Raw genomic sequence first — 12,620 nt, forward strand, 5'->3', positions numbered from 1 at the left:
TTGCTGTAACAAACGCCACAGACTGGGCGGCCCAAGCAACAAAAATAGACGTCTCACAGTTCTGGAGGCTGGGAAGTCCAAAATCAAGGTGCCAGCAATTCGGTTCCTGGTGCAGGACTCTCCTGGCTTGTGGACGGCTGTCTTCTTGCTGTGGTCTCTTCTCTGTAGTGGATCAGAGAAGGAAAGGAGGGCAAGAAAAGGAGAGATTGAGAGGCAGGCACAGCTGGTGGGCTTCAGCAGGGCCTAGAGGCCCAGGACAGCTCCGGGATCCCTCCCCCACCTTCCACCAACCTGAGCCTCGGTCCAGGGCTGGGCTGGCTTTTAGGGGCTCCTCTTGCTGGGAAGTGCTGTGACGAGGTGAGGGCAGGGAGGTGTCACTTCTCTGTGCCTCAGTTTCCTCTTCTGTCACACAAGAGTCTTGTCATTTACTTGCACAGACAGGGGACTCAAGGACTCTAGGAGGGACCGAAAATTAAGTAAACGAGAACAAGTCAATAGCTTTCCCTTTTTGTTTTGTTTTGTTTCTTTGCTTTTTTTTTTTTTCCTTTTGCCCCCCTTTCTTCCCCTCTTTTCTTCCCTTCAGTTCTTGGCTTGTTTCCCTTCTACCTCTCTTTTCACTCCTTCTCGACGTTCCTGGAGCTCTTTCTCTCCGTCAAGATGGAGGCGTCCCGGGCCTTCCGGATTCTGGAGCGAGGGTCAGCTTCGGGCCGGACCTGCAGCGGCTGGTTAGGGGAGGGGCCAGCACGGGCCCTCCACTCCTCAGGGGGGTTGCCGACCTTACGTGCAGCACCGGAGGCATCTCCCCCGGCTCCCCCGCGGGGCGTGGGGCCGCGCTCCCGCCAGTCCCGCGCGCGGACACAAAGGTCCCGTCGGGGCTGCCCCCGCGCGCCCCGCCCCCTGGCCTTCCGCCGCTCGGACCCGCCGCCCCACTGGCTGGGAGCTCGTGGGGGCGTGGCCTCGGCCGGCCCGCCCCGCGGACCACGCCCCCTCCCCAGTTTCTCGGCTCTCGCAGTCGGAGGCGAGCAGCTGGCGGAGCGGAGCGGGTCGCAGGTAGGCAGCTTCTCCGGATCCCCCAGAGGGGTGTGGCGGGGTGTCCTCTCCCGGGCTCCGGGAGTGCGGACGGACGTCGGCCTCTTGCGGCCGCCGCCCGCATCCAGCCCCCTCTGGCAGTGTCTTCCTGGCCGCCGGCAGGGGGCTTCGGGCTGGGTCTCTAGGCCCCGAAGAAATGCACGGGCCGCCGCGGCCTGTTTGGGGAGAGCAGGTTACTCATCCCCGGGAAGGGGGCGGGTGTGGCAGCAGCGGGAGGGATTTGGGGCGGACGTCGGGCAGCGCTTGCGGCGTGCAGGGACAGCCTCCCCTCGCTTTCGCCCGTGGAATGGACCGCGAGTGGGGGACTCGCGGGGCGGGGAGGGGGCGCCGACCCCCAACCGGGTCGGGCGGCGCTGGCGGTGGGACTCCAGTTGCTGGGGCGGTGGGGGCGGGGGGAGCCGTCCTGGCGCCGCACGATTGGCCGCATCTGGGGAGGAGGAGTCACCGGGCGCTCGCCGAGTGTTTGCGCCCGGATGGGGGGCCTCTGGGCGGAGCACAAAAACTTCACCCGCGCCCACAGTCTCCCTCCCCGCGGGCCCCGCCGGCAGCCCGTTTGCAAGCCGGAAATGCAACGTTGTTTTTTGATTTTTTAAAAAGAAAACCCCGGCCCCCACATCTTCTCTGGGGTTGGAGTGGGTGTGTGTATGTGGGGAGGGAGCGACGATCAGCCGGTTCCAGGCAGGGCCTCCGTTCCCGTTGGTGGAGGTGTCTCACTGCAAAAGAAGAGGCCTCCCGCCTCAGTTTCCCCATTTGTAGACTAGTGGTATAACTTCTCTTCTCATAACGGGGTGTGAAAGAATAGAAAGAGGAGGCGAACCCAGCCCCAGGGGAAGCGTTAGCTACTGTCATATATTTTACTTGCTTTTTTGACATTTCTCTGTCTCCGCCTCCAGTCTAGCCCCTCCAACCCTCTCGCCTCTCCGAAGCCAGAGAGAACTTGTAAAAACAATCGGTTCAGATAACCCCCGCCTCAAAATCGTCGCTGATGTCCCTATTGTCTAAGCCCCAAACTTGTCCACAGGGTTTTCTGTTACCTTCCACGGCGACCTTTTTCCAGCCTCCGCCACCACCTTCCTCCCACCCTGCGCCTTGGCCCCTGATGGTCCCTCTGTCAGGAATGACGCCCCCCCCCCCCACCAAGTGACCCTTTTAAGACCCAAGGCAGCCTCGCCTCTTCGGCCAGCTCCACCTACTTCTGGACTCCTGCTCCCCAGGGGGGGATTGGTGACCAGGTTCTCAGTGCTGGGCTGCTCGTCCTCCCGCCCCCACACCCCCACACAGGGCAAGAACAGGGCCCTGTAGCGTTGCGGACCTGAGCCAGACCCAGTGGGGCCCTGGGGCCCTGGGTCGCCGTTGAGGGTGGGTTCCCGTGGGAGGGGAACGGTCTTTCTTTGTGCCGCGGAGTGGCCAAGTCAGGGCTTTTGGTTTGTGTCCCATCAGCAGGGACAGCAATGGGAGGGATTATTCTAGATCGCCCCATGCCTGACAGTTTCAACATGAGCGGCTCAAGTATTGTTGGCTGAGCCCTTTGTAGCTGGCACCGTCTGCACCGCGTCCGGGGGCCATCCGGGATACTGCATTACTGTCCCATTTGACAAATGAGGAAACAGGCATGGAGCGGTGAGGTCGCTTGCCAGGGGTCAACGGAGAGCACAGTCAGGCCTGAAACGCGGGTCAGTCCCCCCCCCAAACCCGGGGGAGGGGGGAAGCTGGAGGCAAGGATGCAATACGGGAATGCGTTACCCCGGGGTGATGGGATCCAGAGTCAGCTTCTGGTTACGAGCTGGGGGATCGCAGGGCCCCTGGGTGGGGGGGCGCTGGGGGACCTTCTCCGTCGGGCGGGGCTGGTCCCAGCTGAGGCCATCGGGGTGCTCCGGGGTGGGGGGTCAGGCGGCCACGCTGGAGGGGCCGCGTCGGGTTCCTGGGTTGCCGGTCCTTGGGTTTCCCGCCTCTTCCAGCACATGGGCCCCGGAGGGCACTTCCCGGCCAGGGGTCTGGCCGCGTCTGGCCGCGGGCGGCACCCTCCCGCCTTGTTTGTGTTTCTGCGGCCGGCCCTGCTGGCTCCCGGCGGTGGCTGCCCCGCTGCAGCCAGCCGCCCCCGGCTCCACTCCGCGCCCCTCCCCTGGCCGTCTCCGCCCCTCCTCTGCCTCCCCTCCATCCTCGCCCTCCCCGCCACCGCGGGCTCTCTCTGGAACAATGGAGTGGGAGGTGGCAGAGGCCCGCCTCGGGTCCCCTCCTGGGGCCTCTCCCACTTCCTAGGACCCCTCTGTCGGGCTCCGCCAAACTGAACTGCCCCTCCACCGCCAGCCCTCCTGTCTGCCGGGTGGGGGCCCAGCTGGCCTGGAGGTGGGGACGAAGTCACCGCGTCTCAGCCTCAGTTTACAAAGAAGGAACCCTGGTGCCCTAGAGTAACTTTGTGACTCATCCAGAGCCTGACCCCTGTCGGCCCCCCAGTTTCTCTTCCACCCTCTCACATGGGGTTGGCACCTGCCAGCCCACTGTCTGTGAAGGTGGGCAGGTCATCAAGCCGCCCCACTCTGGTGCTGCTCTGTTCCATTGACCAGTGGCACCTGCCTCACAGGGAGCACCTTAGAACCGCCCAATCCCATTCCCGCCCTTCCCAACAGAATCTGCATTTTATCACCATCCCCGCAGACTCTTGGGACTCCTAAAGTGTGAGACCCTATCTGGGCCTTAGTTTCCCCACCTGTAAAATGGGTGTGATAAAAGCTGTGCCGCCGTGGGGATGACTCTAGTTCATGTATGTGAACTGACCGCGTCGAGCCTGACACGGAAGTCGGTGGGTGGTGGGCAGTGGACATCCGGTGAATCAAAGCACAGCCTCACTCTTGTCCCCTTTCCTGGACCATGGCTGGTTCTCCAGTGCCCTGCCCCCCTCCTCTTGTGTGGGCTGGTTCCGAGCCACCCCCATGTGCCAGCAGCGGCCTGGCCCTGCAGCTGGGAAGTGTCCACACACATGATGCCCAGCCCTGGCTTCCCCCGGCCAGAAACCCATGCAAGGCTCAAGACCCCCAGTTTTCAGCCTAGGCTTGGAGTGGTCTGGCTTTGCCAAGAACCACACTGAGAAAGAAGCACCCAACGTGATTGAACCCAGTTCTTGTTCCCCTAGTCCCCCTTCCCCCCATCTTCCTGCCCTCCAGGAGAGGTGTGAAAGCTACCAAGAATGGGGTCTTGGGAAATAAACTGCAAACTCCCTCTCACTGAAGTATAAATGGCTGAGAACCGCTGCCAAAGCTCCCCTCCCTGGAGTAAGCACTTGGCTCTTTGGCCCAAGACTGATTATCCTTGATACGGTTGTTGGGTTCTCAGGGCAGGAGGTGGGGGTTAACAGGGGGTCTGCAGGGTTGTCTGGAGTCCCCAGGTAGGTGGGTGGGCTGAGGGGAGGGGTGGGGAAGGCCAGAGCCTGGGGCCTGCCTGGACTCTGAGAACCTAATAGGAGGACATGCAGGGCCTGTGGAAAATTCCCACGCTATTTTGGGTTGAGGCCCCCTTCTCCACCCTTTCCGGGGATGAAGGCCCTGTTGACACACCCCTCCCTGAGGGCAGCAAGGGTGGGAGTGACTTCCTGGCTCCCTCACCTCCAGACCTTGGGTCCCCCTCCCCTGGCTCTGGGCACTGTTTAGAACCTGGGGTTGGAGCTGACTGAGGGAAGGGGAGCGTGACCCCCTGCTCACTTCCTCAGACCACCTGTTTTGAAAATGCAACCCCACACCCATGCTCCCCTCTTCTCCTTGCTTTTTCTCCAGAACATTTCCCAGTTTACTTACTAGCTGGGGGGCCCAAGGCAGGCTGCTTGACACTTTGTGGCTCAGTTTTCCCATCAGCGAAGTGAGGATGAACGAGTGGAGATGGGTGAAGTCCCTAGCTCCAGGACATGCTTCTTGTCCCGGTGGTTGTGGGTCTCCAGTCCCTGAGCCTATGCTCCTGAATTTGCTGCCCTGGTGTCCGTTTCCTGCGCATAGTGGGTGGCCCAGTAACTGTTGGAAAGGATGTAGCCTTCGTCAAGGTCCTCAGGTGCCAGTGCAAGCCCCCAGCTGACCTTGTCCCCTGGTGTGCTCACATAGGGCAGCGACAAGCACTTGCTCACAGCACAGCAGCCGTGAAGTGCCCTGGCCGGGGACATTTGGGCCACTTCGCTGCCCGTCAGAGGCCCATCCCAGGTCTGGGCTTCAAGCACCTGCTTACAAACTGCTCCCAGCCGTGGGAAGATGTAGGGAGTTGAGGGGTACATGGGCTGGTGGCGAGGGGGCTGGTCACAGAGGGTGGGCCCCACCTCAGCTGGAGACTCCAGCTCTGCTGGGGGTGTGGCTGGCCCTCTGTACCCCCCTCCCCATCTGTGCGTGGAGTTGGGGGGGGCAGCAGCAGCAGCTGCAGGGTTGGCTCCGGGGTGACTGGCTACCCCCTCCCCCAGCTATTTTCCTTACAGCTGGACTCTGACCCTGGCCTCCCCCACACAGAGGCCATTCACTCCTCTTTCTCTCTGCTGGGTCCTGGCTGGCCCCCAGCCAGGCCTGCTCCAGCTGCCCCAGCTGCTTTCTAGCTCAGATGGGCTGAGAGAGGCAGGCAGGGCGGTGGTGAAGGCTCCCGGGTCTCCCCACGCTCCCCGCCCAGGTAGTGGTGCCCTCCGGGCCCCACTTTCTAACACTGCCGGGTGAGCATGGCCGTTGCCACTCCTGCTGGACTGTGCCAGCGAGAGCACACCAAATTCACTGTGGCTGCCAGCCACTCCTCAAGACTCCCAGTTTTTTGAACCCTTGTCATTCAAATACTGGTCAAGAAGGGAACCCTGCTTTCCTCCAGCCCCAGTGCTGGGCCCTAGGGACATGGAGGGACCCTGTGCTGCCCTCAGTTGCTCATCCCCAAGGCCACATGGGTTCCCATTGGCATCCCTGAGAGTTGGGTGTCTTTGGGGAATCAGGGATGCTGGGGTGGAGAGAAGGGGGCCCCCAATTTGGGCCTGTTTCATTAATTCAGGGGGGAGGTGGGCATAGTAAGGAGCATGGGACAGGCAGACAGACAGATGGGTGTGAAGAAAGGAAGAGACACATGATGATGATGCCCCATAATTTATCAGCTGGCCCTCGTCTCCCCATCCATGGTGCCCACACTGCCTCCTTGCTGGCCTTCAGCCACACCTGGGCCCTTGCCAACCTCAGGGCCTTTGCACAGGCTGTTCCCCCTACCTGGAAGAGCCTTCCTGTTTTTCAAATGGTTGACTCTTGTTGTTCAGGGCCCCGCGTGCACCCTCATTAGAAAAGCATTCCCACACTCTTACTTTTTATCTCCTGTGTATTTCTTACCAGCCCGTTTGGGAATCTGTGATGATCTTATTTATATACTTATTTACCTATTTATTTTCTGCCTCCAAATTCAGGCCCTGTGTCTCTAGTGCCATGACCAGGGCCTGGCACCAGTCACCTGTTCGTGGAATGACCATGTGATGACAGTCACAACAGTCCTAGCTGGTAGTACTGCTCACTTGTGCTAGGTAGATGCTGAGTGCTTAGCGTGAATTATGTGATTTCAACTTCGTAGCAGTGGTGTGAGGTCAGATGTGCCTGACTCCAGATGAGGGCAAGGAGATTGTGGCTGGCGGGTGTGTGTGTGTGCGTGTGTGTGTGTCCCCTGCCTCACGCTGCTGTCCCCCCTGCTGTCCCGGGAGGCCCCGGGAAGGCGCTCCTTTTTCTGGGCCAGCCCCCTTCCCAGAACCCCAAGCACTGGAACATTCCGGGACTCTATGACCTGTGCTGCTGGGTCATGCTGGAGCCCTGACCCCCAGCCCAGCAGCTGGGGCCTTTATGAGGTGGGGGCTCCCCGGTCCTCCCTGGCCACGGCTGCAGCTGAGAGAACGGTTAGGAGGTACTATGTCACTTCCTCCAGAAGGCCCGCCGGCCCTCTCTCTTCTGAGCAAGACAGAACTAAGGCCAGACAGGGGAGTGTGGGGGGCTGTGGGTAGAATGTGGGGGAAGGGGGCGGGGGAGAGGTTTGGCCCTTTCGGGGGAGAAACCACGCCTGGGTCTTGGGTGGCTTGGGTTGTGGGCAGAGGGCGCGCTCCTGGGCGATGGAGGTTGAAAGCCCTGGGCATGGGGCCACAGAGTCACATCAGTGAGGGAAGCAGGGTGGCAAACGGGGGTTCAGGGTGATCAGAGCTTCGAGTTTTTTCCAAGAGTAGTTGGAAGCCCCTGTTAGAGCTGTGTTTAAGATAGCCACCGTTTTACTGAAAACCCTGTGTGAGCCCCACAGACCCGTCGGGGCTGCTGCCGCCCCACCTTGCTCTGCGTGCCTGGGCCAAGTGTGAGTTCAGGGCTCCTCTGCCGCCCCGGCCGTGGGGCCTGGCTCTGCTTCACCTGCCGTGCCATCACCAGCCCCGACCAGGTGCCCAGGGACGCCCACTCAGCGGCCCCACGTTGCAGATGGGGAGATTGGTCCCAGAGAGGGGGAAGGACTTACCCAAAGCCCTCCGGCTCCTGAGCTTTGCTCTTTTCCTGTGGGGCTTGAGCCAAGGCCGAGTCGGAGCAGATACCTTAGTGGTCACGTGTTCAGGGCAGCGGCCACGTCCTGCTCTTGGCACAAGTGCCAGAACAGGGCAGTAGCTATGGAGTCTGCTCCCCCCAGTGCCCCCAGCTGGGGCTGACCCCGCCTCTGATGCATGTTAAGGGTGACCGGAGGAATTGGCGTTCCTCACAGCCAGTGACCCAGGCAGGGTGCACTCTGAGCACCTGCATACGCAAGGGCCTTTGCAGTGGCCCGCCGCGTTGGGTCCCTCGGGCTCGCTGTCCCAGATGCAGGCTGGTGACAGCCCCTGGGGGATCCAGAGCTGGGGTCTGCGTCTCTGGTTTGTGTCCAGACTCCCTTGGAGGAACACTGTGTGCTTTTCTCTCCTTTGCCCCTCCGCTTTCCCCACGGCGCCTGGCACTTAGCAGGTCAAGTTTGTTGGGTAGCTGGAGTGTGACCTAGGTGGCTGGCGCTAAAGCCTGCCTGCCCTGCCTCCCTCCCTCGCTGCCTCCTTCCCTCCCTCCCTCTCACGGGTATGGACTCAGTGCCCCTGAGTGTGCCAGGATCTGTGCTGTGTACTGGGGACGTAGAGGGGACTGATGGCGTCCTTGTCACGGGGCAAGCAGGCATTTCCCAGCAGAACGATGCCAGAGGGAGGCCATGGCTGCCACAGGGCCGTGGAGGCACCTGACCCCGCTGGGGTAAGCCAGGCATGTTTCTGGAGAAGGTGACCTCTGTGCTGAGTGAGCCTCGTGCCTGCGTTCCCCGGCCAAGAGCAGTGGGCCTCAGATGGCAGACTCTCAGACACGGGGGTGGGGTGCATCTGGGGGCCCCCCGTTGCAAGGCCCCTGAGAGCCCTCTGTCTCTCCCTAGGTTAGCCATGTCATCTGAACCTCCGCCGCCGCCACAGCCCCCAACCCACCAGACTTCGGTGGGGCTGCTGGACACCCAGCGGGCCCGTGATCGGTCACCGTCGCCTCTTCGGGGCAACGTGGTCCCCAGCCCACTGCCCACCCGCCGGACAAGGACCTTCTCAGCGTGAGTCTTGGGCTAGCCTGGGGAAGCTTCCTGAGATAGGTCTCCTGTCCAGACCCAGAGTCATTGTGTCTGGCCATCTCTGTGCCTCAGTGACCTTGTCTGTCAAATAGGGAGATGGGTTGGGGTAAGGACTGATGGTGAGAGACTGGGAAGGCATCCTATAAACTCGGTGGGAGGGGCACAGCCCCAGGTCCCCTTGAGCCTGCCCCAGCCTGGGGGTCATAACAAATGGGAAATCAGTGGGGTCTTAAATCATTGGGTGTTAACCACACACAAGCTTCTTCCTTTGCAAGACCTCAGCTTCCTCAGCTGCAAAATGGGGACAGTAGCAGGTTGGCCACAGAGCTGCAGAGGACCTGCACGGTGCCTGGCAGATCCAGATCTCAGGCCCAAGGAGTAGAGGCTGCAGTCCTCGGAGGGATGCTCAGAGAGCTTTTAGTCTAACCCTCTTTCCAGATGGAGAAACTGAGGCCTGAGAAAATTTGCCAGGGTCACCAGAGAGTCAGTCTTGCTGGAATCTGTGTGAATGGTTCCCAGAGTTGTGCAGTGCACAACCTGCACAGCTGTACATTGTGGCCCTGGCTACTGACTGGGGCACAGCTTTTGCGTTGGGGGGGTTCTGATATGAGCTGGGTGTGCTGCCCGAGAGTGAGTGACTGTTTTGGAGGGCTGGTGGGGGCCTCCTCACACTTTCCCCATCTCTTATCAGGACGGTGCGGGCTTCTCAAGGTCCTGTCTACAAAGGAGTCTGCAAATGTTTCTGTCGATCCAAGGGCCATGGCTTCATTACCCCGGCTGATGGTGGCCCTGACATCTTCCTGCACATTTCTGAGTGAGTCAGGGCTGGTTTGGGTGGTTTGGAGGTGCGGCAGGTGCTGCCTAGGCCCCAGCGAGGCAGGGGAAGGGTGTGAGACTCTGCCTGTGACCTGTGTGTGACTGTATCTGGGGGTGGGGTGATGAGACTGTACTTGGCGGTGGTGTGTGGGGGAGGCTGCAGGCGATGACAGTCTGCCTATCTGTGTGTGCAACGGAGAGCGAGGGCGCGAGCGAGCACGCACTTGGGTGTGTTGAGAACCTCTGGGATGGATCTGAGTGCCCTTGTGTATCTGATGGATGGGGAGCGGGTGCCCCTGGGAGCTGTGGGAGCTGCGTTGGACCCGGGATCTTGTTTTCGGCTTACCGCGGGGGAGGCCACTTGGTGAGGTTGCGGGCTGCGTGACCTCTGTGCTCCAGGAAGTCTGGAACTGGACCCTCTCCCCTGGCACTTGCTCACTGACGTCCGTCCTTCCTTCCTGTGTGGAAACCCCTGGGAGGCCCAGGGCGCGGCTCACACATCCGAGGCCTCAGGGCTGGAAGGCAGCCAGCAGCCTGCGTTTCACTCCCGCCTTCAGCTATGTGGGGACCTCATCCGGCACCCCCTTTCCCCTGCCCCATTCTTTGGGCCCTGCACCCCCCATCTTTCATTTCAGTCTGTGGCAGCCCGAGTCCCACCCCACACAGCAGACCAGGCAATAGAGAAAAATCACGTTTTTGCAAATAGGTAGGATACTGCTGCACATGTCTGTCGGGATGGGCAAATGATCCCTTCTTGACGCCTTCCCCCCAACGTTCTTACACATCAGGCCTTACGTGGGCCTGTCTCCAGTGCAAACACGAGAAAGATGCTGGGCAACGCATCTGATGTATGGATGCACACGTAAGTGGACGTGTACATGTATTTTTATCTTGCCTCTGTCCAGAAGGGATTTGTAGTGGTTTACAAGGATATGCACAGTGCACCATGAAAAATAAGTTAGTAAGGAAAACACGGGGTTGGGGACCAAATCAGAAAGGTGGAGAAATGGGGGTGTCTGCTTGCACGGCCGGAAGTGGACTGCAGCTGTATTCCTGAGATTCTGGGCGGCCAGATCCATCTGCTAGGGGATTCTTCAGTCAAGACAAACCAGTTCCAAGAGCTGGGGGGATGTTCCTCTTGGAGGTGTCTTCAAGGGGGCGTCAAGATGGGCACCTCACCAGGACGGGCAAGATGGTGGCTTATACCCTGTCGAACGTGAGGGGGATGTTCCTGGGGGTGGTCACAGGGAGAGGACGCTTTCTAGAACTAGCTTTAAGCATAGAAGGGACTTTCCTGCGAGCTTGCTGAGTGCCTGGGGAGTCAGAGGGCAGAGGTACACGCAGCTGGGTTTGGGGGGCTCCTGGGACCAGGGTGGATGTGCCGCAGGAGCTCAGGAAACTTGCTGCACCAGCGCTCGATGGTGACGGGCCGGCCTTGTCTTCCTCTCTTGGGCTCAGACCGGTTCTCCCTGCCCTTCTGTCCACAGGCCCATATTTAACGGACAGCGTGGGCCCCTGCACAGGCTGAGCCTGGTCTCGGCCTCCACGTCAGGGGAGGCAGAGGGGTGACACGGCGCCAGCGAAATGGCGTGGCTCCCTCTGGTGGCAGGGCAGGAGGGGCAGTTCCTCTGAAAGGGGTGGCCCTCTGACCAGCTGGGGCTGTGGTCCTGGGCCTTTCTGAGTGCTGGGCACTGAGTGCTGTCTCCCTACCCCTGCAGTGTGGAAGGGGAGTATGTCCCCGTGGAAGGCGACGAGGTCACCTATAAGATGTGCTCCATCCCTCCCAAGAACGAGAAGCTGCAAGCCGTGGAGGTGGTCATCACCCATCTGGCCCCGGGCACCAAGCACGAGACCTGGTCCGGCCATGTCGTCAGCTCCTAGGAGAGGCCGGAAGCACCCCTTTCTCCTCGGCTTGCGGGAGACTCTGGGGGGAAGAGGAGGCAGGACCAAACTGGAGATGCCAGTCTACCGCTTGAGATGGGGCTTCAAAGGGGGGAGCCCGGTCCCTTTCCAGTGTCTCCTGGAAGAAGGGGCATGGGGGGCAGGCATGGGGGTGCTCTCAGCCACCAGCAGAGCCTCTGACCATTGCAACAGCCTCTCACCATCTGAAAAGCATTAAAAGCATGGAAAAAGGAGGGGCACCCGCTGGTGGCTGAGTGGAGGGTCCAACCCCAGCCCGGGGGTGGGCCAGGCGGCGCTTCCCCAGCCCACAGAGTCCTTCGTTCCCCTGGAGTCTCAGAATCCCCAGGTCCAGTCCGTGCAAGGGCTGACGGGGGCCCTGCACATTTCCCAGGATGCATTCTTACCCATGTGGCCATCTTCCTTGTGCCCATGGCCCCGGGCCCAGGCCCTTCTGATGCTCCTTGTGGTTGGTTCTAGGGGAGCTGGCTTCATGGGGCAGCCAGGGAGCAGGGAGAGCAGGGTGGGCTCTGGTGCCTTGCAAGTGGGAAGTGTCACCACTGGGCACCTGGGGAAGAGAGTTTCCCTGGGAGCCCTGAGCTTCCCCCCGGCCATGCCCTGCTCAGCGGCACCCTCTCCTAGGAGCCCCGTCTCCTCCTGCCCTCAAGGTGAATGATCATCACTTAGAAGGCATTTCACATCCCTGGTCCTTTAGGTGGTGGGTGGGGGTGGGAGAAGGGAGGGTCTTTGTTTAAAATCCGACCTTGGTCCAGATCCATCCAGAAGAGAGTTGGTAGCTTGCTTCTGGGCAGCCCTGGTCAAGTCAAAAGTTGAAGGAGAAATGCACCTTTGGTGATGGGGTTTCTTGCAAGAAATGCTTAGGATTTTTTTCTTTCCTTTTTTAATAACGAAGGCTCTCAGCCAGAGCCAGCCCTGTGTGCACTTCGCTGCCGACATTTCGACCCTTTGTAGATATTTGCCGTAAACACATCCTTAGGAGTTTCTCTGCAGTGGTTTGGGTTGGCTTTCGTTGTGATTTAAAAATAGAAATAGCTGGGTAATAATGTTTTGAAATATGGGGCTTATGTGTAGTCAGGAAATTGTGTGTCAGTGCAGGGAGTGAACCCTTGAAAGCTTTGGGGCAGCCGGGGGTGTTGCAGACGGGGGAGGGTGGCCAGCGGGTGCCAGGCTGGGGGATGCCAGGGTGGGGGATGCTGGGAGCAGGAAGGCCCTCGTCAGGTGTT

The 12,620-nt window shown here is 60.4% G+C and overlaps 1 protein-coding gene across 1 annotated transcript; it reads left to right on the forward strand.

The window, feature by feature from the left end:
* Positions 1-937: 937 nt before the first annotated feature.
* Positions 938-11,609, forward strand: CARHSP1 (calcium regulated heat stable protein 1). The gene is made up of 4 exons (XM_040635343.1): positions 938-1,050; positions 8,479-8,643; positions 9,353-9,475; positions 11,196-11,609. Exons 2-4 carry the CDS (start codon positions 8,486-8,488, stop codon positions 11,356-11,358), a joined length of 444 nt encoding a protein of 147 aa, XP_040491277.1. The 5' UTR covers positions 938-1,050; positions 8,479-8,485; the 3' UTR covers positions 11,359-11,609.
* The last annotated feature ends 1,011 nt before the right edge of the window (positions 11,610-12,620 follow it).

Source organism: Ursus maritimus, unplaced genomic scaffold (assembly GCF_017311325.1).
Source record: "Ursus maritimus isolate PB19 unplaced genomic scaffold, ASM1731132v1 scaffold_2, whole genome shotgun sequence".
Taxonomy (NCBI): domain Eukaryota; kingdom Metazoa; phylum Chordata; class Mammalia; order Carnivora; family Ursidae; genus Ursus; species Ursus maritimus.

Excerpts from the sequence above, each read along its gene's own strand:
- CARHSP1 (XM_040635343.1), top strand. The coding sequence starts at position 8,486 with ATGTCATCTGAACCTCCGCCGCCGCCACAGCCCCCAACCCACCAGACT. Across the intron at positions 8,644-9,352 it reads CGGACAAGGACCTTCTCAGC|GACGGTGCGGGCTTCTCAAG; the intron begins GTGAGTCTTGGG and ends ATCTCTTATCAG. Across the intron at positions 9,476-11,195 it reads ATCTTCCTGCACATTTCTGA|TGTGGAAGGGGAGTATGTCC; the intron begins GTGAGTCAGGGC and ends CTACCCCTGCAG.